This window comes from Falco cherrug, chromosome Z (assembly GCF_023634085.1).
Source record: "Falco cherrug isolate bFalChe1 chromosome Z, bFalChe1.pri, whole genome shotgun sequence".
Taxonomy (NCBI): domain Eukaryota; kingdom Metazoa; phylum Chordata; class Aves; order Falconiformes; family Falconidae; genus Falco; species Falco cherrug.
Window position 1 is genome coordinate 46,016,795 of NC_073720.1, and position 19,610 is coordinate 46,036,404.

General features: G+C 37.9%; 1 protein-coding gene across 1 annotated transcript in view; it reads left to right on the forward strand.

The window, feature by feature from the left end:
- Positions 1-19,610, forward strand: part of LRRC2 (leucine rich repeat containing 2) — a 52,240-nt gene that overhangs the window by 23,942 nt on the left and 8,688 nt on the right. The window contains exon 4 of the mRNA XM_055699755.1: positions 5,546-5,682. Coding sequence (XP_055555730.1) covers positions 5,546-5,682 — 137 coding nt within the window. The remainder of the gene's footprint in view (positions 1-5,545; positions 5,683-19,610) is intronic.

Genomic DNA, 19,610 nt, shown 5'->3' on the forward strand with positions numbered 1-19,610 from the left:
TTGCATTCCTTCAGCCAAGATATCTAGATTTGGGAATTTTGAATTGTGATGAATCTTGTCTTATAGTCATATATATGTGCTCCTTCTCTCACAAAAGTAGCCTAGCAGTCTTGTTTAACAGATTTAGGGGAAAAGAAGAGTGACAATCTTACTCCTTTTTTCTGAGAAAGGAAAAGGTCTCAGTCTGTAACCTAGATTACTGTTCAGGCAACTCATATAACCTAATTCTATCCCTGTGAAGATTGTTGCTTGTAAGACTTTAAACAGTTTTTTTAGAGGAGGGAGTAATTACAGATGTGGACCTGAATGGAAACTAGGTTGAAATTAAAAATTTATAAAGGAAAAGCAAGTTGTGCTCAACTGATTTGGTTTCAGTCTTTCTTTTGAGAAGATGGTTGATCTTTAAGTAGTATGTCTTGTCTATCTGATGTTCCATAAAGTACTTGATACAATGAACTATGGAAAATGAATGTTTGATCTAATAAAATGGATTTTGATACAACATTGTGAAAATGAGCAAAAGACTTGCTAAAGCAGAGGCCACAAGGCACTCATTTGGAAAGACAAGCTATCGATCAGGAAGAAGATCACTGGTGGAGTTTCTCAAGGATCAGTTTTGAATTTATTTCTTAATTAAGAAACTTTGAGGAACTAGGCTACTGAATTTTTCTGCGGACACAGTTTGGGTGTTATTGACATTGCACAAACAGAAGGAAATATGAAAGCCTGGATGAGCAGATGGGCTTCCAAGAAAGCAGGGAGATTAAATTAATGATTACAGAGTTCAAGGTCATGTACACAGCAGTTAATAATTTGTGCAGGAAGTCATGAGCTCATTAAATACAAGTAACTGAAGAAATAAAATCCCTAATCTAACATTCACAGAAAGACAGTCTAGTGTGATACATACATAAAGTTGTGGTCATCCAAATTCAAGAAAAGTTATTTCAGATGGGAACAGACACAAAAGAAGTCTATTAGGACTATTTGAGGAGAGGAATTTTTATTTTGTGAGAGGAGATTAGAAAAACTGGCTTAGTAAAATAATTTCTGATATGTCTGCTACCTGTGAAAACATCACAGAAGTAAACATCAGGGAAGGAAAAGAGCTATTTAAAGATAAAATTGGCAAAAGAATTAATGTTTATAAAACGTCTACAAATAAATTCAGACTGGCAATCTGAAAACCATTCCAAATCATGGAAAAGATGAAACTCTCTAACTTTGTTTTTCTGTAAGTACAGTGGATGTAAAAAACCAAACTACTTTTAATAAGGAATGAAATAAATAAAAAAATGAGATTATATGAAGTGATGGTGTAAGGATTTTATCCAGGAGGTCCCGGTGAGTGCTATGTATGTCTTATGGTCCTAGAAGAAGGGTTAATACTTGGCTACTGCTCAGCTGTCAGGTGGCATAACTTAAGCCACTGGAGAGCCTAGAGGTGAAAAAACAGCTGTAACACAGAATTGCGAGAGATTGCTCCCTGCAGGCAGATCTCAGTGAATTGTATCCCACTTAGCTATGATGTACTGAGTTTGTTATCAGAATTAAATTCAGTTGTAAGACTCGTGGTTTTTTCCAGTAATTTTCATAACGTTAGCTACAGCAATTACTGGCAATTGCCTGTAGATTCTGTAGTGCACTTCTGTCAGATTAGAAAGACATTATATATGACCAGAAAAAATGTGATGCATCTTCTATTTACTCACTTCCTTACACCTGCAAGCTGGGACAAACTATTGTGAACATTGACATACATATTAAAAACTGTGAAAGGAGAAACAAGCTTGAAAACTCATGGTTTCAGAAGGCAAGAAATTCAGAAAGGGAAGCGATGCTTGTCTCTGTCACTCTGCCCTGAAAGGTAGTTAGATGTTTGTGGGTTTTTTTTTGGTTGTTGTGTTTTTTTTTTTTTTTTTTTTGTAAGCAATTCTACTCAGTGTCTCCTAGTTATGCACCAGAGGTACATCACCGCAACAGAGTCAGAGAAGACGATGACTAGGAGGCTGGTGGTGCTAGGTGACTTGTTCTCCAGCTACTAATGGAATTAAGAAGTAGAAATTTCGGTGGCTGAAAGTTAGCATATACCTCTGTTGTGGGTTAACAATCACAGGCAGCTAAGCCTCACACAGCTTGCTCAGCCTCCCACATCTGCTTGGTCAGTCAAAAGTGAGAAAACTTGTGCATCAGGATGAAGACAATTTAATAGGTGAAGAAAAACAAACAAGCAAACATACAAGTGATGAAAAAGTATCACTCACCACCAGCTCACCAATGCCTAACCAGTCCCTGAGCAATAGCCACCTTGGAAAACTTCTCCCCACGTTCCTTCTCCACCCCCAGATTTCACTGCTGAATGTGATGTTATATGCTGTAGTATGGCCAATGGGGGTCCAGTGTCTTGGACTTCTCCCCTCCCAGACTCTTACCCACCCCTAGCTGACTCACTGGGCCAGCAGAGTGAGAAAGAGAAAACTTTCATGCTGTGTAAGCACTGTTCAACAATAGTGAAAATGTTGGTGTGTTATCACCACTCTTTGGTCACAAATCCGAAACACAGACAGGGCTGCAATGAAGAAAATTAACTCCATTCCAGACAAGCCCAGTACAATATCCCAGCGCTAAAAGAAAAGACAAAACCTCTCGGTGTTAATAAGTAAGTAGTTCCTTTTTCATTCCAGTGGGATTTACTCTCCTTCACTGAGGGATTAATGGGATGAGGAATTTATTTGCGATTCTCTAGTGCTCCATTTTATGGCATTTCTGCTTCAGTGATTATTTTGTTGCAATGCAGTGGTTGTATATGCCACTTAGCATGTGATATAATACCTTCATTTGTCTACATCGTGATACTAAACCTGGTGAGGCTTCATCATGGATAGGCTAAACTTCTATTACTTCCATGTGCTTAAAAGTCTGGAAATAAGGCACTTCACATGTTTACACCATTAAGGTGCTTCTGCTACACTCTTGTACCAGCCCCAATGACCCTTGTGGGACACTAATGCACTGCCATAACAATACCTGTTGTAGTCTTGCAGAAAAAATTGCTTCTGCTCTTTTAACTAAAACAGCACTTCATAGCAAATAGGAAAGACACGTTACCTTCCTAAAAGGACAGCTGAATTTTGAAATACTAGTTCAGTGTCTATTTCTGGCAGAGCTAAAACTGGGAGGAAGCTGAGTGGAAGCTCCTGTATTTTTCTCTGTTGCAACCTGTAGAAATTAATATAACAGAGTTCTTACCATATACGGCTTGTCTGCCACCTGTAAGAAAAATATGCATAGCCCAGTTGTCATTTGAAGACAATGTTGTGTCTAAGAAAGACTCTGGGGTTTATGTAAAATGTTGTGTGATTTGGTGGCTGCTAGTATTAGCCATCAAACTGCATGCCTCTCCCTTTGAAAACAGCAATTTCTCAGGGAAAAAAAATGTGCAGCTTTCAATTCCTTATGTTTCTTCTCTGTCGTTGCCTGTGGAAGCACCATCTGGCCTCTGGTATGGTTTTCCACACATTGCAGAAGGTGATCAGCTCTAAAATAACTTTTGCTTTAGAGAGAGTTTAAGTAAGCATTAGTACCATAAGGATAAGCTCACTGTTATGACAGTTTTGAGTGCTTGAGATGTACCGTAGGGAGATTCTTTCCAGTGTCATCCAAATCTCATGAAACACCAGATTATTTTTAAAAATTTGTTTATAAATAGAAGACTGACATAATATGAAATTGTGACTCTCGTGTACGTCTTGTACTAGTTTGCCAACAGAAGATGTTATCTCCTGATTTCAACTGGTGAATTGCATGTAAGTTTCTTACTGCTGCTTTTGCTTGTGAATGCTGTACTTTGTCACTAGTTAGAGGCGATATCACAGGAATATCACTGAAGAGGGGAATATTGCAAATGATACAAAGCTAAGTGGCACAGTTGATACGCCAAGGGACTTTGGCTTGAGGAGTAGGTTCATGTGAACCTCTTGAGGTTCACCAAGGCTAAACGCAAGATCCTGCATCTGGGCTGAGGCAATTTCCAATACCAATACAGGCTGGGCAATGAAAGGATTGAGATCAGCCCCAAAAGGAAGGACTTGGGGATACTGGTGGATGAGAAATTGCACATGAATTGGCACTGTGTGCTTGCAGCCCTGAAAACCAACTATGTCCTTGGTTGCATTAAAAGAAGCATGGTCAGCAGATCAAAGAAAGTGATTTTCCCCTTATACTGCACATTTGTGAGACCCAATTTGGAGTGCTGCATCCAGTTCTGGAGTTCCCAGTGCAAGAAAGACATGACCTGTTAGAGTGGGACCAGAGGAGGGACATGAAAATGGTCAGGGGGCTGGAGCACCTCTCCTGTGAAGAAAGACTGAGAAAGTTGGGTTTTTTCAGCCTGGAGAAGGCTCCATGGAGACCTTATTGCAGCTTTTCAATATATAAAGCAGGCTTATGAGAAAGATGGAGAAAGACTTTTTACCTGGGCCTGTAGTTACAGGACAAGGGAGAATGGTTTTAAGCTGAAAGAGGGCAGATTTAGATTGGCTGTGAGAAAGAATTTTTTTACAATGAGGGTGGTGAGACACTGGGATAGGTTTCCTAGAGAAGATGTGGATGCCTCATCATGGGAGAAGTGTTCAAAGTCAGTTTGGACTGGACTTTGGACTAGAAGGTCTTTGAAGGTCCCCTCCAACTGAAACCATTTAATGATTCTGTGATTCTATGATCATTTGTGTAATCAATAACACAGCTGTCTGTTGAATGTTCTCATTTTGTTATGTATGTATTTAAGGATCCTGTTGCTAACACATCAGCTATTTGATACATTCAACTTCTTTACTTCCTTCCCTTTTGACTATGTCACGGTATAATTTGCATTTTTTCAGTATAATACATTTTGCTTTTTAATGATGTTTCTAAACCTGTTTTTACTGGAGAATATGTAATGCTATTAATTAAAGAAACAGAAAGTATATGTGACTAAACGTAGCCTAGAATATTGTAATGGTCTGAATTAAGCTGACAAGGATGATAAATTGCAATGAAGAAAACAGTGAAACAAACACACTTGTCCATTATCTTTTATAATCAAAAGTATGAAACGCTGGATAAAAAATACAGAATTCTTGATGTAGTAATTTTAGTAGGATTGATTGTTCCCAATTAAGAGGTTCCATAAAAAATAGTAAGATACTTTTCAGTTAGCAGGCAAGTTTTCTAAAGTGGCCAAACCAAGAGCCAGCTTCTGTAGTTTCAGATAAGATCAGTAAGTATCTCATCCCTGGTAGAATCAAGATCTTTGCAAGTCTTTGCCGCTTCCTTTCAAATTCTCACCCAAATCCTTGCTGATTAAGGGAAGTCCGCATGAATGCAACACAACATTGTTGCCTGCCCCCCACCCACCCATTAGTGACCGCTGCTGAAAATATTTATTAATCTTTTATTCATCAGCACTTTTTTTTTAAGGAGCTTTTTCTTTGGTAAACTGGCTATGCCTTTTATTTTTACTTTACCTCTGTCTCTTTTGATTTTAATTATCTTTCTCTCACAGGCTGCTTAAAAAACCTCAAAGTGCTCAATGTCAGTTTCAATAATTTGAAGTCGGTCCCTCCAGAACTGGGTGACTGTGAAAACTTGGAAAAACTGGATTTGTCTGGAAATATGGAAATAGCAGAGCTCCCATTTGAAGTAAGAAAATAAACTATGTTTCTTCCACCTTTTATATTAGGCTTATAAGTACTTTATTACAGTCTTAAAATGTTTTCTTAACAGATAAAATCACATTCCTTGCAGTTTTTAGCAGTAATGTTTAAATAGTAGTATCAGTGAAAATACCTTAGCAGCAGTTAAGTGGGACCAAGCTTCTTTGTTTTGATTTTCAAATGACTAAATTTTGCTTGTATTTATTCTGATATATGAAGGAGGACATGGTCCCAAAGGGGATTTGGCCAGCGGTGATGAGGAGCAGGTTGTGAATAGCTGTTTTCTGTGAAAGTGAACTGCATTTTGACAGCTAAATTCACATACCAACCTTCATTTGTTCCCAGTACTGGTTTTCCTTTAAAAAGAGCATGGAGAGTTCTATAAACAACACTGCATGTTGATATGAGAATAAATATGTCTGAAAGGGATATTACGTGTGAGGCATGGTATGAATATATAACAAAGACTGAGAAAAGGACTCCCAGGCATGCACCAACATTGTTTCTTGTGTTAGATGCATAACTGCCCTCTGCCACTGCTGCTCTGCGACTTATTGTTCACAGAGAAATGAAACCATTGGCTGGTACCTAACCGCAGTTTCAGATGTCATCTCTATTTCTCAGATTCTTAATGTCCTAATTCCTGGGGCTTGAGTGGGGGGAGCTTTAGGGAGAAGTGTCAGGCTTTTTGCTGAATCCTACTTTTTCTCCAAACGTCTGTTACTGGTGATTTACAGGCAATGTTGGAGTGGACTAAGCTTATGTGAGATCTGGTTTGGCCATGTTTATGTTCTGTTCTGAGGAAATGCAAATGGTAATTAACTTTTCCCTCTGACTTTTCACTGTAAGTTAATGTGAAAAGAATAGTTAAAAAATGATGTGAAGGAAACAGAAATAAAGGGCAAACAGCTTCACATCATAAGTGGACACGGCATAGAAATGCTAGCTAGCAACAGCGCAAACAGTGCAGGTCTCCTTTCTCCTTCCTCTCCTCCTCCTTCAGGTAGCAAAGATAGGGGACCAACCAGGTAAAACTTAAGTGGTAAAAAGGAGCCATAATGGAATCAGAAAAACATATCCTGAACAGGCAGAGGAATTAAATATAAGCATCTAGGAAAAGTGAGTATATTCAAACCTGTGGACTAGAATGGTGAATTTAGCCCCAATCACTACTGTGTTAAAATCAGTGAGTATTTTTCTGGTTGCTTCTAAAGGCCTTGTAGTGCAAAGGCTTACTTATGTCTATGCACATAAACCTGACTGTGCTTGCAAGTCTTTCAAGGGCTGAGTCCTAAGAGACCAGCGTCTCTCTTGGAAAGGTCAAAAACATTGTTCCCTTCTGGCAGTCTCCAACGCAATGGGATTGAACGCCACTAGAACTGAGTGTAGGCAACTGGGTAAGGGTTCACTTACAATCTATGCAAAAATTTTGGAGCTGTGCAAATAACTATATAACAGCAAAAACTGGAAACAATATAATGCCTGCATGGTCTAAAAGGTCAAGAAGAAAAATAGTAGTGTTGTCCATTGTGTTTCTACATTTGTCTGAAGGCCAGCACTTAATATATACTTGCAGTGACCCCTGGGAAGTACACTACACAAACTCTTCTGATTTAGTTTATAAAATTAGTTTCCCGTTAACATTTACAAGGCAGCTTTGGAAGCCAAACAGACAATTAGAGGAACACTTTTGTCACATGATTTATAATGCTGCAAAGTGTTTGGCCTTTGGTGTACTCAATATGGCTGATGTTATTCATAGCAATTGCATCAGTGTCCTTGATAATGTAATAGGTGTCTGATGTTTGATTCTCAGATGGGCCACAAGTGTTAGTCGCTGGCAGGTAACTATTTAATTAATTAAAATATTTAATTGATCTTAACAGTCTAAAAAGGGAAAACAGAAAGACACTATAAATGTTGTGATGGGCTAACCTTGGCTACTAGCCAAACACCCACCCAGCTGCTCGCTCACTCCCTCTCCCTCCTCAGCACAACATTGGGAGAAAATGGGATAAGAAAGCTCATGGGCTGAGATAAAAGGCAGGGAGATTGTTTACTGTTTATTATTGTGAGCAAAAAAGACTGTACTTGGGGAAGATTAATATTTGCCAATATATATTTGGATACTGAGAAACAAAGACATTAAATGGCATCTTTCCTCACCCTTCTCCCAAGGTCGACTCCACCTCTTCACTCCAGATTCCTCTCCCAGCCCTGAGTGGTTGGGGAGGTGAGGAGAGTTATAGTCACTACACAGTGGTTTCTGGCTGCTTCTCCTTCCTCCTCACACTTTTCCTCTCCTCCAGTATGGGGTCTCCATGGGCTTCACTTTCTTCAGATACATTTGCAGCAGCATGGGTCTTATGTGAGCTGTGGTGTGGAGGTCTGCTTCACCATGGAGGACCTCCTTCTGCTCCTGCTCTGACCATGGTGTTCCCTCTGCTGTTTTTTACTCTTTTTGTTCTGCGACACCCCCCCCACCCCGCCCCCCCACCCCACCCCCAGTGTTTTTTCCTCTTTCTTAGATAAGTTTTTAGAGTGGCATCACACACTTGGCTGAGGAGCTCGGCTGTGTCCTATGATGGGTCCTTTGGTGCTGGCTGGAACTGTCTGTGTCCAGCTTGGGGAAGTCCCTGATCTCTTCCCACAGAGGACACCCTGCAGCCCCTATGCTGCCAGCATCTTGCCGTGGACACCCAATATAAAAATTTATGACCCCATGTTCAACAGGTTAGATCAATTATTACCCAATACAATTGTTCCTAATGTCTATTAATCCAGTGAAATGCTCATAAGAGTTGGTCACCATTCTCTTTTGTGGTGTGAGCACTGGGACCTAAAGAGTATAAATGAGCAAGTACATGCAAGCTTTGCTTTAGTAGGTGAATGTGTTACATTTACAACATTAGGAAAAAAAAGGAGAAAACTTGGGAACCGATACACAAAATAAGGTAGAGAATTGCTAAAATTGTTTCCTGTTCATCATCTTCTAGAAGTCCAATTTTTATTTGACTTTCGAATGCTTAAAAGTTTCTTCAGGGAAGGTTAAAGAAATGCAAGAGGACAGCAACAATATTCTTCGATGCAAAACTTCAAAAGAAATAAGAGCAAACTTCTGCCCAGCAGAAATGATCAAAGTCTAATTTTACCTTGGTTTTGTACATAGAATAATGTCCAGAGAGACACTGATAACATATGTGAAAATGGATTCAAAGAGATTGATAACATTCCTGTAATTCAGTCAAAAATTTTTGACAGACCCATGAAGTTTTATGAGATCATCAGAACGCTGAGGCTGAATTACATCTTCAGTAATAAGTTTCCCTGTACCCTTTCTATCCATTTTCTTTATGACAGGTGCAAAAAATAGAGAAGTCTTGAAGTTTTTAGTTTATTTGGTTGTTTTGTTTTTTGCTTTCTTAGGAAAAGTGTTTAGGTTTTGTTGTGGTTTTTTTTTTTTTTAATAGACAAAAAATATTACATGATGAGCTAATTTAAGGGGAAAAATATTTTAATGAGATGGATCATATAACGCATGACTGTAGTTGCTACCCAGAAGTGGTAGAAGGTGAGAATAGCTTATTACACAAAAGCATACAGTGTCACCAAATACCTATTTTGAATTGAAGTTCCTAATTTGTGAAGACAGCTACCATATATTTGTATAATTTTTTTGCTGGCATATCAGCTGTTTCTGTGCCTTAATTTGTCAGTCAGCCACATAAGAAATTCGTAGACTCTTATGAAGTCTGTTAAGTCTGTTATTTGTTTTGTAAACAGGGAAACTTCAGGAAAGACAAAATGCTAAACACCTTATATCATACAACTTTTCAGGTAAACTACAGTTGTTAAGGAGGTTTCCAGCATGACTGTACTTCTTGCCTTTTTAATCTATCACTTTCATTTTCAATGCAGCTGTTTTAAGCTTAAGTATGTAATGATTGAGATGCTCTAGCACAACTGAAATCTTGTGGATCTTTATTCTCTGTTAATAGATTCAATAGCTGGTAGTGGTACCTCCACATTTTTCAGTATGTGGGGACCCTCCCACCCCACCCCAAACCATAGCATTCTGTTGGCCTAATGCAACCTGTTTCAGGGAGTGGCTATATCAGCCTACTTACTAGGAACATTTATGTCCAATACCTGGACTTCTGTCAGAATTTCTATTTGAGTGTGCTTTGGAGTAATGCCTTGAGAGACATGCCTTATGCCATAGCATCAGGAGGCAAATGCACTGCTCACTTGTCTGTTCATTTCTTATAGAAATCTCTTTCCCTGTTTTTAAAGGCCACTTCCAGCACTCTGTAAGTATTCTCACTGAATCTTAAAATGAGGTAATCTGGTGCTCCATTAAAAAATATTGAATGTGTATGCTCTCATCTTTTATTTTCTTAGGGTTTTATACCATTCCATACTATGACTAAGGAAGAACTAGCTGGTTTAAAGTCTACTATTCCATTTTTTTTTCTCTCTTCTACTGTTGGATGTAAAAATTTTTAAATTTTATAAAGTTTTACTTAAGTTCAATATTAGATTAATATTAATTGCAAAGTAAGTACTTTAGCAGAAAAGGTTTATGTATCTGCAGCTGAATTCAAATCTCTTTTGGCTACATTTGTAAATTATGAATGCCTTTCTCTGAACATGGATGAAAATATAAATTTAAATCAAATGTAAATTTTAGAAAAGGCAATATGTGACATTGCATTTATGTAGCCAATTTATAACAGATATTTCTACGCTTCAGTAACCAGGCTCAGCAGAGGAAGGTGCACTATGAAGTTTAGGGCACAATCTTCCCTGAGATAGCACATAGCTGATAAGACTCCTCTGTAGAGTTGAATTTGTTCCTCTAGCTAAGATCCTTAGGAGATGCATGCCCTCTATGTTATTCAGTCCCTCCCCTAGCATAGTAGGGTTACACTGGGTACCATACTCTGTAGGTGCAGAAGGAAGGGGAGGGGTAGATGGATTTGCTTCTAAATTTTTTTGTACCTTGTGTGTGTGAGTTTAAGGATTAGTATGATGCTAGTATTTGTATTTTAACTGTTGCATAGAGTTCCTATTGCTATTTTCATACACATGCAACTAATTTGCTTTTCTAGGAATAAAAGTGGTATTATAAATAACTTGTTTTCTGATATAGGTTTCTAGAAAAACTGCTTTGACCTTATTTTGAGGTGTGCTTCCTTCAGAAAGTATTGCTGTCTACAGTTGCATACTGAATCACCCAATTAACATTACCTGTGCACGGCAGAATACCTGCTTTGTGCTGATACTTCAAAGAGACAGCTTTGCTCTGTTGAAGGGCTAGTTCTTCCGTACTGTAAAATGCTAATAATGTTACATTAGCCAAACGTATCTATATATCTGTGACCCGAAGAAACTTTAGGGAGAAGAGAGGGAAGATAAAGAAATTCTTATTTCCTCCATCTTCACTATCTGGTGTGGCATATGCTGTCAGTCACAGGACAGGCAAGACAATCCATGCTACCAACAGCAAGACAGAAATGCTTACAGGTAGATGTTCTGATATTGAAAATAAATTGAAAAGGGGCTTTGCAAAGTTGTTCTGCTTTGAACAGTGTTCCATACCACGTCTGAGCAGTCCCAGCAAGCAATCTGAAATGTTTTTTGTATTCTCTGTGAGGTCTGGGTAGTACAAAGTGAAGGAATGAGACAGAGACTGTTACAGCATATGAATACTTTGTCAAAGAAGGAGCATATGTATGTAAGCCTGCTTTTCCATGTCAATCCTGTATAAACTGATCTTTGAAGTTCAGAGAAATGGCAAGGTTATGCTTTCTGGCTGTTTTAGCACACTGTGTTTTCAACAGATCAAATAAAATCTTGTATTTGTGATGCATAGAAGGTTTCAGCTAAGTCCTGATATAAGCAAGTACAGACTTTGGGAACTTTCAAAATCATAGAATCATAAAATACGTTAGATTGGAAGGAATCATTAGAGGTCAGCTAGTCCAACACCCCTGCAACAAGCAGGGACATCTTCACCTATATCATGTTGAATGCTTCCAGGGATGGGGCTGTCTGGGCAACCTGTTCCAGTGTTTCGCCACCCACATCATAAGAAATTTCTTCCTTATATCTAGTCTGAACCTACCTCTTTCAGTTGAAAATCATTATGCTTTGTCCTGTCGCTACAGACCCTACTAAAAAGTCTGTCCCCATCTTTCTTAGAAGCTTCCTTTAAGAACTGAAATTTAAGAACTGAGATTTAGCAGCTGGAAAGTTTTCAGGCTTTTTTGGTCTGATTCTGTTTTTCTGACCAGTCCTACTTAGCAAAGGAAAACATTTAGCAGGAAGAGCAGAGGCAGAAGTACTATGCAAGTGTGGGCACACTTCAAATACGTCCCCACTGGGCATTTCTATGTAATATGTCTTCATGATCTGTGAGTCATACCCTGGTTATGCAGGCAGGACACCAGCAGTCTCAATAGAAATGTAAAAAGACAGGTTGTTTTACCAGCCCGTTATTCTTTAAAGCTGTAAACTTCCAAACCTGTTTCTTTCCCTTGCCATTTTTTTTTAAATGTATGTAACAATTATAAAAATGAAAAATATACACATAAGGAGGTACAGGACATTAATTTCCCAGGGATTTCACTATTGAGTCTGGCACCAGACAAGCTCATCCTTAGCTCCTGCCTCTCATTCAATGGGATTATAAAGAACCTGCAAAATTTTCACATTTGTAGAAATTTTAGATATTTACAAAGGAGTCATGCATTTTATGTATTAAAACCCGAATTTTATTTGTGTAGGATTTTCAGGACCACAAAGCAGAGAAGAGTGGTATAATAAAGGGCTTAACTTGCTACTGTGAAGCCAACAGCATTAAGCCAACCTCTGGTGAAATTTTTCTTTTTAAATCACCGGCAAAAGTGCAGCTGATTTTAATCAGACCACCATTTCTGTGCATACGTTTTGCAGTCTCAGAATTGTTTTTCCAGTTGTTGGCTTGCATTTCTGTTAGACAGGATTTCACCTTGCCTTTCTTTGCTCATTGCTTGCATTCTCTTCAGATTTGTTCAGTGCTCCTGACGAGTTGCTTTCCGATACAGTTGGCCAAAGTGCTGTCAATCCATGCAAAGCAACAGCTGTTTTACGGAACTGGTATAAGATGTAATATCAAATGCTAGCAGGAGGGGTGTGAAACCCAAAAGAGCAGGTGCAAAGGTGTTAGGTGTCAGAGGAGATTCATGGACACCTTACTGCTGCAGGAGCTCTCACAAATGTTTTAATAGACAAGGGGCTAAAGAAGGGCATGGATCTATGTTAGGAAACAGGATTATGCACTTAGGCACAGGAAAGTGTGTCAGTTGATCCTGTTCTTGACACTGTGCTTCCAAAGTCTACCAATTAATATAGCATCACTCAAAACCACTCCACTATCAGAACAAGTCAGTAGCTAATAATAACATCCCACTTCATTGGAGAACCGACCCATGCCTACCTCCATGCTGTGGTGCCAGCGACCTCTCCTTTACCTTTCATATGAGTTCAATAAAAGTAACATCACCTTTCACAGTCTGAATTTTTTGTATAGTAGGGAATGACAGAGAAGTAGTTTTACAGTGTAAGGGAAGACTTAACAATGGGCAAAAGGGCACAATGTGAACACCACAACATGGCTATGTTGTTAGAAAAAGCATGAATCTAACTGTAAAAGAATTCAATGGTAGGAAAGAGTATTTGGTACTGTTCCAGTCCTGCTTTCTCTGAAAACAGTTCAAAATCTCATGAAGTCCAATAGCAAAATAGTTTTTTGAAATCCTGGTTATATAACCTCTGTTCACCAGTTACATAATGAGACAGATTTTATATAACTACTTAATAAGAGAACAAATACATAACACTATCTCATTTGCATATTTTAACTTAAAGAAAAATATCTCTGGTGCCCACATACATGGATTGATGAGACTGAGAAGGGACTTGTAGGTGAAGGGAGAGAAAAATATGCTATTTTTTATTCCATAAAGTGCAACTAATGAGAGGTATGATTTATTCTGTAAGAAGAATAAAGTTGGAGAATCAAACTGAAGTTAAGGCATTTAATTTATTGCTGAATACATTCTTATCAGTTGTTAACTAATTATAGGTAGTTACATCATTGATCAAATTCTCACAGCTGTAAACAACACTTGGTAAGGCTGACTGTGATTTTTATTAACCATCATTGATCAGTGGCAAAGGCATAAAGACAAGAGTCAGCCCTATCAGCTAAAAGCAGATTTAATTGATTTTTTTTGTCCCATTTAGAGCTCAGTCAGTTAAGCTCTCTCCTTGACTAGTGCTGGGCAAAAGAGTGTAGATTAGACCCAACATGAAATGGAAATGATGCTGAATACACAAGGGAATCCAGTAGAGGATACGGCACAGTGGTTCCTGCTTTTCTTACTGAAGAGACAACCGGCTCACAAACCTGGGCCTCTGTCACGCTTCTGAACTGCAGTGTAAAGCACAATGAGTTTCAGGTTAAGAAACTAATGGCTGGGAAAGTCAGAACAAATATAGAAAAAGAGATGACTCTTCACCACCATTTAGATTATTTACCTAGTCCACTGTTGTGAGTTGTTATAAAGCTAGCTACTGCTGCTGGAGTTCAGAAGGATGTGGGTAGTTTTATGAACAATAAACCCACAAGTTATGAAGGTTATGGTCAAGTTAATGTAACTTCATGCTTCATGGTGTAAATGCAGCTTTGCATGAATGAGATTTTCAAGACTTCCCTTGTCTTTTGCTTTGAAAAATAGATCCTGGTATTTTTTTAGTTCCTATCTATTTTTAATTGACATATGCTTTGTTTCCTTCCACATCACTTATGTTATTCCAGCCACATCAGCCAATTGCTTTGTGGAGTAACCTGAGGTGATACTGTTAATCTGCCAAATTCCTTCACCCAAAACTTGAGACTCCACGCAGTAGTTTACATGGGCAGTGTGGATGCCAGGTGTATGTGGCCAGTGCCCACCTGTATGTAGATCTTGTGTGAAAAATATGTATGACTGTGACAGAACTTCCCCTGACTGTCTGGTTATAGGATACATGACTGGGGAGAGCATGCACTGCTAGACTGCTGCTGAGGGCTATGACGCCTAGCTTCAATCCTGTCAGGTGGCATACGCTGGCTGCCAAGCTGTCTGGAGACTGCTGTTTGTCTCATCTTGACATACAGAGCTGGTCAGTTAAAAGTTTTGTCTGACCTGTGTGATTGTGGTGGCAGAGGGACTGTAATGAATTAGAAGATACATGAGTCAGGATCACACATGGGCATCACCATTTCATGATTCACTGGTCTTTTTTCTGCATGTTACTAGTGGTTTCTTTTTGTTTGTTTGTCTTGGTTTGGTTTTTTTGTTAGTTTTGATTTAAATACTGTCCTTGCAAGGCAGGGAGATGGTTAAGAAGAGGCAAGGCTATCCCAAACTGCTTTAATAGACTTGAAATATTTTTCATTCTCAGAAGCTGGCTCCAAGACTTCAGGTTACTAATACAAAATGCTCTTTGAAATGCTTGGTTAGAGGCAATAAAATGGTTGACTAGACTTGAGGACATAATGTGATGCTTCAGAATTGTAGAATGCTGGAGTACATTTTTTTAAAAAGGGAAAGAAATTAGGAGGTTACAAAAAATATAGAGCACCTTAAATCCCCATTAATTTTATTACCATAATCAAAGAAAGTCTTGATAGGTGCCTGAGACTTTTCATAATACATACTTGGAGTGGTCCTTAGTATCTCAAGACTACAAATAAGAAAACCTGTGTTTACTTCCCCTGACTTTTTTTTTGACCTTGGTCTGTGACTTCTTGCCACTGTGTTTCTGTTTGCTTTTGCTCATTGGCTTGTCATGGCTGTTAATGGTGTTAAAGCTGCAAAGGAGAGATCTCTCAACATGGGTGTTTGTAGCACAGCATCACAGAGCTTTATTTGCAGTTCTACATGCTCTGGTAATAATGTTGTTAGTATTGTAATACACTGCTAAGTTGCAGATCTGCTTTCCAAAGGATTCAATTTTCAGTAGCTTTCACCTTTGAAATCTCAATAAGCAAGCTGAGTATAAAGTGTTCAGTATTATTCTGCTAGAAAATCAGTGTTTGTGCCATATTCTGAGGCTGAAAAAATCTGAACTGTGCTTATTTGAACTGTGACATTGAAATAGAGTTTTTCATTATTTGTGTAAATGTCAGCTTCCTCTGAATTCTGCAGAGTTCTAAACTGGAAAACCTTTTGTTGTTGCAAAACCTATACTCCAATTTTCTAGAAGTTTCATGTTATTGGGAAGTGCTATGCTTTTTGGTTATAGTGCTCTTGTATTTTGAAGGAAGAATGCACCAGGAATTTACCATTTCTTGCTCAACTGTTCCAATCTTTACAGTCTTTCCTAATCTTGATTTAGGCTTTTCAGAACTATCGCAAACCCAAAAATTAACAAAAATAAGTCTTTCCATTCCATTACTGTTCATTTCTGGATACCATCTGCTCTTGTGTTTTTCCTTGAGAAAAACTGTCAAGAACCATGGTGTTTTGTATGTAGGTGTACAATTGTTTTAGTTAGTGGCAAATAATTTAGGGTTTAATTATTGGTTATCACATTATATATATATATATGTCCTATCACATTATATATATATGTCTAACTATCCATTTGCTTTTTTGACCAGTAGTGCATACTGAACACAAGGCTTTCACTGAGTTATATACAGTTACTTTTTTCTTTTCATCTTTTCCCATGTTTCAGTCAAATAAATGTGTGTAGTTCACTGTTCTTCTATTAGCTTGCACCTCTCCGTATTAGATTTTATTTGCAGTTGTGAAAATCTTGACAGTTTTAGATGCGTGCTTCTAATAATAAATGTTACTTCTTCTAAGTATTTGTTCAGTAGTCATAGTTTCTTTTGTTATATTCCTGTTTTTATATGCTCAAAGCATTACATAGGTATTTGCAAAATGTCATGTTCAACAGAAAATATTATCTGGCATTGCACATGATATACACAAATATGCAGAAGTTTTTTGTTGTTTTTATTTTTGTTGTTATTAAAAAATTACTAGGGGAATATATGTGTCCAGCAGCAATGTGTATCTAAGTAAAAGATAAGTTGCTGGAACACAATCTGAAGGTGACTGGGTAATAAAACATTTGTTTGGAAGCTGCCTATATTAATACAGCACATAAAAGAAAAAGTGTAAAATGCATCTGAGTTTATACTGTTTCAGTACCATGAAACCTGATTCTATGCAATTTATCTTCTAAGTAAATATGCAGGGACAGGCCAAGTGACTGATTTTATTAGACATCTTTTTCCTGTTGTTTAAGAGACACAGGACAAAATTTAGAAATCCAATGGAGGATTATGGACCAAGCCTTCAGTTGTATTTGTGCCTACCTCTTTCTGAGGTACTCTGACTTGATGGAAGAGCTCCTGATGTAATTTAGACCTAGAAGCTTGCCTGAAATATAGAAGCTTCTTAGCTACTTTGAGGACCTGGTCAGATACCTTTCTATGTAGTCCATTTTTTTGTTTGTTTTGTTTTTTAAAAAAGATGATTTCAACAACTTCTTCATTAGTGTATAAGGAAAAAAAAAAGTAATGAAACTTTAAAGAATTTCCAGTAAAAAGCAGATGAGGTTTGTAGGCTTCCTATGATCTCATCCATGGGGCAGTACCAAAGATCATGTGGCTGGGTGGTGTTATTGGAGGGCTGCAATGTGTCCAGTGCCTGTGCCAGCTCTCTGAAAATTCCATGTCAGGGGAATTCTTCCCATAAAATCAATCTTGAAAACCCTTCAAGATTCCCTACAAGCTTCCCTACAAGGTTTCATAAGTAAGTATATGAATAAGTATTCAGTTATATTTTGATTAGAAGACACTTAATAAGGAAATAATAATTTAATACCTTAAATTACTTGGACACACCTAGGTTACTTGGACACAGCCTGGATGGAATAGTTCAAAATGGCAATGAAACACTAAAAACAACAAGAACTTATAGCCTCATGCCCTTATTTGCATCCACAAGTTCTTAGAAAGTAGTCAAATATCTATTTGTGCAAAAAACTCTCCCACAGTGTCTATAATGTGCCATTCCTCAGCTTTCCTCTCCAGGTCAGGAAAAGATCTCTCCCATATCTGAGTCTTTTACTAATATTAACTGTACTTCCAAGTTTTGCATGTTTGTATCACAGGAAGACATAAAGCCTCCTAGAAATATTGTTATAATATCGAAAGAAAATAATCCTTTGGGAAGAGATGAACTCAAAATTTTTCCTGTTAGGCTTGTCACCACCTGACAGAAAGCGTATAACACCCCCTCCCCCCACACCTCCCCCCCCCCCTCTGGCCCCAGCATGTATCTAACAACAGTATGAGAAAGAAAAGGAGAGGAGGGAGAGAAAATTTGCTATAATCCTGGCAAGCCACAAAGCTGTGAACTGTCGTGTTCAATTGTTGAAGATGTTCTCAATTGTACGTTTGTGTACTATCAGTGTCATGCACATGTAGTCTGTGGCAGTAAAAGAAAAATAATTTTGATGATAGACATTTTGCAACAGTTTGCTCAACTAGATAAGGTCTAATTCAAGACCAGATATGTCACAGGGTGCAAAACAGATTTGTCTCCATTGTGACTTTGCTGAATTTGAGGATTTTCTTTACGGAATTCCTGCTTCAGATGCAGATAAATCCAGTTTCAAGTTGCAGGGTTCTCCTGCTTGGTAGCCAATTATTAGTATTTGTCAAACTGCTCTGGTGCTCAGCACCACAGCAGGCAAGAATTTTGTGCATTTTAGTGAAGTTTCTCTGTGCCAAGACAAAAAGTTCTACCATTTCTGTTTTTAAAGCAAACAACCATGAAGATAGTTACTCCTGGCTTACTAGGAAGCAGTTCACAAATCACAAACTTTCTGACCTCTGCTGAAGTCAGAATGTCTTTTTACCCTTAAAATTGTGTCTTCCACTTACATTTATAAGCAAGCTGATTTCTGGCTGACATTCCACGCAAGTCTTGTTTCCAAGTTTATCAGGATATATCTATTCAATCAGTTGTAGAAATCTGTTCTCATTGCCTAGCATTAATATATATAAGGTGAAAAGATTTCATCACCAATTGTCAAAACGGTGCTACTGCAATAGGTTAGAGCCATTAGACCATATTCTTAGTTTCACTTGAATGTTTTTCTCATATAAATTTTCTTATTATTTGTTTTGTTTCTGTCCATATCGTGCCATTACCTGGTTCCCTTTTACTGATATTATCTCTTCAAATATCCTTGACATTTTTTTCCTTTCAAGTGAATAGTTACTAATTTATCAATGCAAAACAGTACCATCAACCAGTGTATTAAATTTTTTTGTTGTTGTTGTCAACTTTCTTTATAATATGTTTTCTGAGCAGCTACAAAATAAAATTACCTTCTTTTCTGGGTGTTTTCCCCTTGCCCCACTTTGGCAAATAGTAATTTACTCTGGGTTTCAGAATGGATTGAAATGATCATACTCAGTTTTTAAAATCAGAAAAGAAACTTCACAGACTACAGAGTATTGTCATGGCAAACCAGAATTGTTGTGTATGTTTAAATCATAAGGAAGATGGTACCACTTGAATAGTATCACTTTAATCACTATTGTATCTTGAAGCAGAAATGGAAAAGGTTTTTGGCTTTGTCTCTATTCCGTTGTGAAAGTGAGCAATTTTAGTCGTCTCTTGGTGGAAGAACAGAAAATATCTTAAAAGGGTCTTTGGATATATTCAAAGAACACTTCCTATCGAGACATTCTGGAGAGGTCAGTTAATGCCTGTATGCTATTGACGTTGCTGCTCTTCCTCTTCTAATGGTGTTAATAAAAACTTCTGAAAAGTATGTGCACAAGGTGAGCTACTG